The sequence below is a fragment of the Triticum urartu genome, chromosome 6A (genome assembly GCF_056163025.1).
Source record: "Triticum urartu cultivar PI428250 chromosome 6A, HENAU_Tu73, whole genome shotgun sequence".
NCBI classification, from domain to species: Eukaryota; Viridiplantae; Streptophyta; class Magnoliopsida; order Poales; family Poaceae; genus Triticum; species Triticum urartu.
The window spans coordinates 458,492,451-458,501,747 of NC_141878.1; the positions used below are offsets into that span (position 1 = coordinate 458,492,451).

At 49.2% G+C, this 9,297-nt stretch overlaps 1 protein-coding gene across 1 annotated transcript; it reads left to right on the forward strand.

The window, feature by feature from the left end:
• The first annotated feature begins 2,965 nt into the window (after window positions 1-2,965).
• On the forward strand, window positions 2,966-7,339 carry LOC125514062 (uncharacterized). The gene is made up of 4 exons (XM_048679311.2): window positions 2,966-4,428; window positions 4,605-4,768; window positions 5,545-5,768; window positions 6,209-7,339. Exons 1-4 carry the CDS (start codon window positions 3,258-3,260, stop codon window positions 6,939-6,941), a joined length of 2,292 nt encoding a protein of 763 aa, XP_048535268.1. The 5' UTR covers window positions 2,966-3,257; the 3' UTR covers window positions 6,942-7,339.
• The last annotated feature ends 1,958 nt before the right edge of the window (window positions 7,340-9,297 follow it).

The window sequence follows — 9,297 nt, forward strand, 5'->3', positions numbered from 1 at the left end:
TGGAGCACAGACTCAAGTGTAGGGACCAAAATAGTGGTTTTGAGAGTTTCTGGACCAAAAAACCACAAGATCAAAGTTTATGAGCCGTTGATGTAGTTCACTATAATGCTAATGAGCTACATACAAAGGTCTTCTGCGAAGATCATGGAAAGTTGTTACTCTGAAGTGTGATTTTTGTAGTAATTGACAATTCCTATGGACTAACGATGCCATTGAGTTGTATATGAAGATTCCATAGGTGATGCATGAAGAATATTGGTTGATTTGAGGATGAATGCCATCAAAATTAAGATACATATTGAGATTTAGTAAATAATGACATTCCTATGGACTAACTATTTCATCAAGTTATATATTTAGAAACATTTCATGAATGATATTGGGTGAATGTGGGATGACTTCAAACTAAATCAACATATGCATCGGAAAGAATTAAATCGGCCGACTAGAGGGTGGGGGTGAATATGAGACTACAAAGTGGTAGCCTAGCTTCCAAATTTTAGGGTAGATGAAGATAAAGTAAGCTCTCTAGATATGCAATCTATGGTGGGAACAACCTACGTGGGAAGTAAGATAGTAAAGTAAATAAGCAAGAGCAACAATAGCAAGCAAGCATAAGTAAAGGTACGTAAACGGATTAATCACACAAGTCAAAGACACAGATGTATCCCGAAGTTCACAGTCATTGGGGAGTGCTAATCTTTGTTAAGCTCCGGAGCACCCCAGGTGGCTCACCCTAGTCTCCCTTTAAGTAAACCAATGGATGAGTCTCAAATCACTTGTGGTTGGTCTCGAAGGCAACCGGGACTTTACAAACATCCCGGACCACACCACACAATAAGCAGCTTCCGGGGCTTTAATCCTACCACCAAGGAGTCCTAAATCTTCAAGATAGAAAGTTTGGTGATGAAAACAAACTAGATGATTCTCTGCGCGTTGATGCAGAAATATATGCTAAAATTTTAACATCGACTATTACATAAAATAATAAGCTTGAGGATTAGGGTAATCATTCGGCCACATGGAATAAACTTATGAGTTCAAGGGAATTGATACACTTTACCATAATAATTAACCATGCAACAATTTTTTAACTCTCCAAGATTCAATCCTACTGTAGGTGCTTCCAATATGAAATTTCCATCAAAGATTTTGCAATTACATACTTTCCAAATGCACCACATCCCAAAATGGCAATTTCGTGGCCAATAGTATATTGTTAAACAATTTCCATATATCCCATAATTTAGATGCCTCTTCTTCGTGCAGGTCAGACAAAGTCCCAGAATTCCAAGGCAAATCAGCGACCAAAGAAAAGTTCAACTATATTCCTCGCAACCTGGCCGACCGGTGGGTATAATTCATTTATCCTCTCCTATTTATTCCTGTGTTAGTCATACTTGTTGTTTACATAGATGCTTCAGCTATATGCATAGTACATGTTTGCATGGTCAAATACCAGTACAGGATTAATACTATCAATGCCATTTCATATATATTTTAATTAATTCAATAATTTTTTTACTATTTTATCCAACAAGTTTGTACGCCCATTGTCATGTTGCTCTTTGAGGATGGTGCTCAAATAACAAAAGACCAGAGGCAAATGCTAAAAGCATATGATTTACTTGCCCGTCTCTGCAACTTTGTTTCTTCATGAGCTTAGATCGTTGACCTCCTTCTATAATGCACTTGAGTCCAAGCAATGTAGTCAAAGTTGAAAGGATGCAGATGTTCTTAGCTCAGGTGAACATTAAAATTTTAAAAAATATATTTAAAAATTTTGATAGCTCGCAAAATTTCACCACCAGATGACATTCACGGAAACGTGGCAAAAAAGCCGATGCCACAAAATGTTACTATTCAAACCCATTTTGGAGTATCGATATTTTTTTTATTTGCCACGTGTTCCATGAACATCATTTCAGGATGAAATTTTGCAAGCTATCAAAACATTTGTTAATGTTTGACAAAAAGAAAAATCAGATTTTTTTTTTACCTTTTTGTTTCTTTTGATTTTACTGTTTACCCGAGCTCACATGAGCTCGGTATCAGAACAACAGTTTGGAAGTCTTTTTTTTTACGGGTGACACTTTTGAAGTTGAAAGCATAACAATGCCACAAGATATGATAACATGGACTTATTCTAAACATCCGCTTTGTTTGGCTCAGTAATTTCTTTCTGACTAATTTGCGTGCCTAGTTGAAGCGTGAGGCATATTATATCAGGTGCATGTTCCATCCTGAAAATAGCGAAAGCCTTATCGTGGAAGAAGCGTCAACAATGTGGCATGGGCTGCAAAGAGGGGAAGAAAAGGCAAAGCAAAAGACGGCCTGTCGCCGGGGCGGTACATGATCATCATCTCATTCGGGCAGCGGTACGTTTGCTCTTTTACTCGGCTGAGATTTTGCAGAGTCCTGCACACCCTACTAACAGTAATCGATGGGCACTCCAGTACCCTTTCGGCCTTTCCCAACAAAAGAAAAAAGAAAAAAAATGCAATGGCAATGCGAAAACCTTAAGCCTAGCGCGGCACGGCAGCCCCCAGCAGGGAAAACAGCAGCGCGCCACCGCAGCGTATCCTCTCGCCAGAGCAGAGCAGGGCAGGGCAGTTGGCGTTGATCCGGTGATGGAGATGGATGGAGACCGGTCAAGGCCGTACCGCGGCCTTCAAGCCGGGCGTCAATGCCTGCCTGCGCCATGCCACCAGGCCGAAGCCAAAGCCTGCGCGCAACTCCATGGCGCGCCAGACGCAGCAGCAGCCGCAGCAGTCCTCGCCTCGCTTCCAAAAGGAAACAAACAAAACTGGTTAAATGGAGAGAGCCGAAAATAACATGACGGCCTGGTGGTGCTGCCCTCGCCTGGCCTTTTCCCCCACCGCAAGAAAACAAGGGGCGCAGCAGCACCCCTGCCCCTGCCAAATCGAGCCCGGAAAAAGAAGGAAGGGGCGAGTGGAGCGAGTGCAAACAAATTTCCCCAAGCAAAACGGCAAGAGCAGATTCCCACCCCCACCCCCTCCCCCACTTTGCTCCGCTCCGCTCCGCCTCCACTACACACACACACACGCAGCCCTCGCCTCCTCTCCGCACGCCTCGATATCATTTCCCCATCAACCCCCCAGGTCCGTCGGTGTCATCATCGTGGCGGGACGACACGGCCGCTTATAAGCCCGGCCCCGGGGCCGATCGATCGTTCCTGCCTGTGTTGATTGGCAGTTGCACTAGCGAACAACCGAGGTAACAAGGACGCGCCGGCGATGGGGTGCAAGGGGTCCAAGCTGGACGAGCAGGAGGCGGTGGCGCTGTGCCGCGGCCGGGCCGACCTGCTCGCGGTCGCCGTCCGCCACCGCGACGCGCTCGGGGCCGCGCACGCCGCGCTCGCCGGCTCGCTCCTCTCCGTCTCCTCCTCGCTCCACCTCCTCCTCGTCTCCGCCTCCGCCCGCCCGCGCACGGGGATCACGCTCCCCGTCGCCGCCAATGCCAAGGCCGTCGACCCCCCGCCAGCGGCGCCGCAGCCCTCCTCGCCCCCGCACTCCTCCTCGCACATCGACTTCGCGCCCTCCTCCGGATCCGACTCCGGCTCCGTCGCCTCCTCGCCTCCCCGCCGCGTCCACGACCAACTCCACCACGCGCACCCGCACCCGCACGCGCTGCTGTTCCCGCATTACGGGTACGGGTACGGGTACGGCTACGAGCCCGAGCCACCGTTCGGGTACCCGCCGGGGTCGCTGCAGCTCTACTACGCGCGGAGCCGCCCGCCTCCGGCCTCGGTCGCCGTCGAGCAGCGCGCGCCCGCGTCGGAGCGCGTCTACTTCGGCTCCTCCGACCCGGCGGGCGGGAACGCGCGGTATTACTCGTACGGAGGAGAGGCCACGCCGGCAGGTAAGGCGCCTGCTCCCCCGCCGTCGCCGCCGAGGGCGAGCTCGTGGGACTTCTTCAATGTGTTCGACGACTACCAAGTGCACGACAACTACTGTTACGATGCTGCCGGCGCCGGGACCACGGCGACGACACCGTACACGCCGAGCCGGTGCTCGCGGGACGTGCGGGAGGAGGAGGGCATCCCGGAGCTCGAGGAGGACGACGCGGTCGTCAAGGAGGTGTCCAGCGAGCACTATATGACCGGGAGTGGCGGTGCTCGCAGCCGACGCAGCTCGGTCGGCGGCATGAGCAGCAGCGAAGAGGAGAATTGTGTTGTCGATAAGGGAGTGCTCTCCGGAGGTGGCATGGCGCGGCAACATGCGCCAGCGCAGCCTAATGTCTCAGCCTCCGTGCGGACTCACCGGAAGTCATCGGAGAGTGCAGACTTCGCCGGGGAGATCAAGGCGCAGTTTGTTCGAGCGGCGGATGCAGTCTGGGCGGTCGCACCGATCCTGGAGGTGGACAGGCGGAGTTACCAATACCACCCCCGCAGCTCAGTGTACCATGGTGAGTTCATGCATGTACTCTGATTAGTTTAGATTCATTGATGTTATGGCGAACTATTTGTTGCTTCTAGAACTGGCATATTTTCTGATATACACTGTGGCGTATATATACTCTGATATACTTTGATGTCGTCGATTCTTGGTGTCACTGATCGATTTATTGGTATTTCGAAATAGTTTCGTCTCGGATGGTGTCGACGGCTGCATTACCAAATTCAGCGTACGGAGGTGAAGAGTTGGATGTTGGAGGTTGGAAGAAGGTGGCTGAAGGGGGGAGGAGCTTATCGGTCACCCTGCAGAAACTCTATATCTGGGAGAAGAAATTATATAATGAGGTTAAGGTATGTATTCACCTCCGATTCTGTTGAAGTAATACCTGAATTTACTCTGTGCTGGAATGATATGTTAGTAACTGCTCGTAGGTATGTTGGAGTACTTTCTCAAGTTAACTGATATGTAGGGTGCAATTGTTTTTGTTCGACTCCTACTAAATACTACTGGTGACAAATATTTACTGAAAGCAGAGTGTCATCCTTTCGTAGTGCCATCTTTGCGCAATGACAACATCCGTAAGCTGGTGCCTATAGGCAGCTATGCAGTAAGATGAAATGTTGATCCTGGCATGGCAAGGCTGAGATCAATGGAATGCCAGGTGTTCTGCTTCTTTAGGAAAAGGTCTTAGTAATATCGTGTAAAAGCTCCTTTCTGGAGACCAAATAGCCAGATTAGGAATATTTAAATTTATGTGCCATATTTAAAGTAATTTAGACACTTCTGTAATGGTATTAGATGTACTTTTGAGTTTGTGGGTTTCTCTTCTGATGTTTAGTTTCATTTGAAAGGATGCTACACTAACCCATGCAAAAAAAAATGATGCTACACACGGATACCTTTTTACTAGGTTTCTTATGCATAACAATATTAGATTTCATTTAAACTATGTTGTTGGCTCCTTAGTAAACAGATGATCATTTTAGTATGGAAATCTCTTATGCAGCACTAGTTTCAATAATGTGGGACTTGTTTTTTCTTTTAAACTGAGATTATTTTTCTCATATGCACCCGTGTTAACTACTGTGCTACATCTGATTATTTTTGTTATGTTTTCCTCTTCCAGTCTGAAGAAAAAATGCGCCTCCTGCTAGCCAAGAACTCCAAGCGGCTGAAGTTCTTGGACCAAAAGGGTGCTGAAGCTCAGAAGATCGAGGCGACTCAAAATTTGGTCAGGAAGCTGTCGGCAAAAATAAGAATGGCTGTGCGAGTTATTGCTAAGGTTTCAAAAAAGATAAACAGAGTTAGGGATGAGGAATTGTGCCCACAAATTATGGCCTTAATCCAAGGGTACGCTCTAATTTTTTGCCTTGACATCTTAGGTACATATTTCAATTAGTTCCCTGTCGGTACACTACTTCCGCCTTTACACTGGTTGTCTGCTTGTCTAGTTTGTACAATCTTCTAGTATTAGGAAGTACTCCCTCCCGCTTATATTGTGGGACGGAGGGAGTAACATTCTCAGTCCAGTAGGTTATTAAGTTTCAGTGCAGCTGCCTGGAAATTTTTACATATTGTGTAGAGGCTAACTCTACAGTCCTGCATTTACAGTGCACATGTATGTTTTTTTTTGTAAAAAAAACTCATGTTTTCGAGTAATCAATATCCCTACATGCATTTACCCTAGGTGAACTTTCCTGAACACTCTCGGTTTCTTTCTTTGCAATCTTGCATTTCTTATCCCACAGAACCTAGCTTGCATCAAAATACTGACAAATCCCTCTTTGCAGGTTTGTAAAGATGTGGCAAGAAAAGCTGGACTGCTACCAGACTCAGTGTGAAGCAATATCGGAGGCGAAGAACCTGGATTCGACCATCTCCGGCGGGATCAGTCGGGATCTAGCAATGGAGCTTGAAGTGGACCTGGTTAAATGGATTGTGAATTTCTGCTCTTGGGTAAACGCGCAAAGGAGCTTCGTGAAGGCACTGAACGGGTGGCTGGCGCTGTGCCTCAACTATCAGCAGGAGGAGACGCCCGACGGAGCTCCTCCCTACTCTCCCGGAAGGGTGGGCGCGCCTCTCGTGTTCGTCATCTGCAACACCTGGTCGCAGGCCATGGATCGGATTTCTGAGAAGGAAGTGGTCACCGCCATGCAGGCCCTCGTGTCCAGCGTGCGCAACCAGTGCGAGCACAGAGCCGCCGTTGAGCCAAGCGAGCTGATCTTCGTGACCCGGGAAAGAGAGAAGTGGAACAGGATTCTGGAGAGGAAGTCCGTGGAGATTAACAGGGAGGCAGACACACTGAACAGGAAGCTGGCCCTGGTGCCGGGCCGGCAGAGCCTGCTTCCGACGGCGCAAACGTACCAGGCGCATTTTCTTGAGGCAGACAGCCTGCAGGTGAGCTTGAGCCGGGTGCTTCAGTCCTTGGAGAGCTTCGCGTCCAGTTCGCTGCAAGCTTTCCGGGAGACTCTGAGACATGCTGAAGAAGAAATGCTGTCCAGAGAGAGTGCTAAAGCTTCATAGCCTGATTTTGCATCTGACCGTAGAGCCAACAAACAAAGCTTGTGGAATATAATCATCATCTCCTCATCAGGTGGCATCGGTGCTGAATGTGCTGGGCGAATGCTTCTGACGGATTTTAGTTTTTGTGGAGAAATTCTGACTTCTGAGTCTTAGTAGCCGACCGAGATTTGCGCAGGCAACCGTTGGTCCATCAGAATAGAACAGCTGTTGAAGTAGCAGGTAAATATGGGCAAGTGCTAGTTTTTTGTGTCATGGGCATGTACTGTGCAATATTCAGCGCATTGAATCCCTTGGAATTTTTTTTGGCTGCTGTCATTGCTTTTTGGCCTCTATATTATAACTGAATGTTTGAATGTGCAATAGTGGCATGATCTGCTCATGGGTCGTATTGTTCTGTACATGTCGAGTCTTAGCGTGAATTACGTTGAAATTGTCAATTGTGTCCAATCTATGTGTGCTTGGCTGTGTGCATCATGTGATGCAGAGGTTGGGGTAATTGCTTTTTCATAAAAAAAAAATCTATGTGGGTTAGTAAATAAGGTTAGGAGAGGTTTTTTTTTGGACAATGGGTTAGATGTTGCTGTTAGAGTTATATTGATGATGGCCTTTGGCCTTTTGTATTCTAGCCTCTAGGCATTCTCTTATACATGTATATATGATGGCTTTGGCCTCCTAATAAGATCAAGTTGCATTTTTCCGTAACATGGTATTAGAGCTTAGGGTTTTTTTTAGCACTCGCAACTCGTGCTTGATTGCTTCCTTCCGCCGCCGTGCTCTCTCTTTGCCAGCTGTCACTTTCGTCGTGGCCGTTCCTCTGCTCCGGTGACTGCTGCTTGCCACACCTTCAAAAATTTTGTCAAACGCTGCTGCTCCGAGTAAGCTGCTCTCTGTTCCAATCTTCAGATCGAGCCGGCCAGTGATTCTTGTGCTGGCCGCTGTCCACCAATTCCTGCTGCTGGCCGCCGGATCCGTGCTTCACCACCGCGCCCGCTCGTGTGGTGCCGCCGGCCGCCGATTCCGCTTCCAGCCACCGGCCGTCATTTGCTGCTGCTGGCCGCCGGATCCCGTGCATCACCACCACGCCTGCTCGTGTGGTGTAGCCGGCCGCCGTTTCCGCCTCAATCCGCCGGCCGCCGATTCCACATCCAAGCTGTTGGCCACCGATTCCACATCCAGACGCCGGCCGCCGTTTCTCCTCTGGATCGAGTCGTTGTGGTCTGCTCCTCTGGATCGATTTGGTCCTAGTTTGGCTGGCCTCCCGTGCTTCGGTTGGTACACGCTGGTCACGGCGTCTCCCGCGCGGCCAGCCAACGACGCCCGCGTCTTCCCTCACGTCTGCCGTGCGATCGCTGCCTGAATCGATCGTGATCGGGGCTTGACGTGGGCCGCCACCGCCACTGCGTTCGTGATCTGGCTGTTCAATAAAAAAAAGAAGGAAAACCTGATATGATGTTTCGCCCGCGTCTTCGTGGCTGTCCGCACACTTCTGACGGTGTTCCATATATTGATCCCGTCTCGCACATACGCCGTCGCTCGGTGCTTGGTGTTGGTCCATCTGTGATATTGTCATCTACGACGTCTTCAACAGACTGTGATGGAGGTTATTCGACGACTCCTCTCGCGGTTTCTGCCTGCAGAGGCGGTGCCTACTCTACACCGACACCTCTCGCGGCTTCCGCGCGCGACAGTGACTACTCTCAGTCGACTCTACACACGGCTTCCACGGATGGTGGCGACTGCTCATCATCGGCTTCCACGGGTGTTTTTACTTCGACCTCTTCCGCCGTGTCTCTGTCTGCGCGTGAGATTGCGTAGCTGCGATGCCTACTTGCTACTTGGGATTCTTCATCGACAGGTTCTGCGGGTTCTGTGACTGACCCTTCTGGCATCGAGAAACCACTGTCTACTCATTCAGGTACATCCCCATGGATTCTTGATACTGGAGCATCTTTTCATGACTTACGATTCTTCCACTTTGACCTCCGTTCGACCTGTCGACTCTCATGTTCGTGTTCTTACGGCTGATGGCACTCCACTCCCCGTAGCTAGTCGAGGCACACTTAGCACTTCTTCATTTCATGTTCCCTCTGCCGCTCATGTTCCTCGACTTACCATGCAACTAATATCTGGTGGTCAGATTGTTGACTCTAGTTGTAGGGTCATTCTCGACTTTGATTCGTGTTCCGTTCAGGATCGTCGCACGGGCGCTCTGATTGGTGCTGGCCCTCGATGCCCTGATGGTCTCTGGAAGCTTGACTGGCTTCGCCTTCCGTCTGCTGCCACCGCCGCTAGTATCGCAGCCCCTGTTGCTGCATCTACTAGCTCTTTTCAGCAGTGGCATCATCGTCTTGGCCAT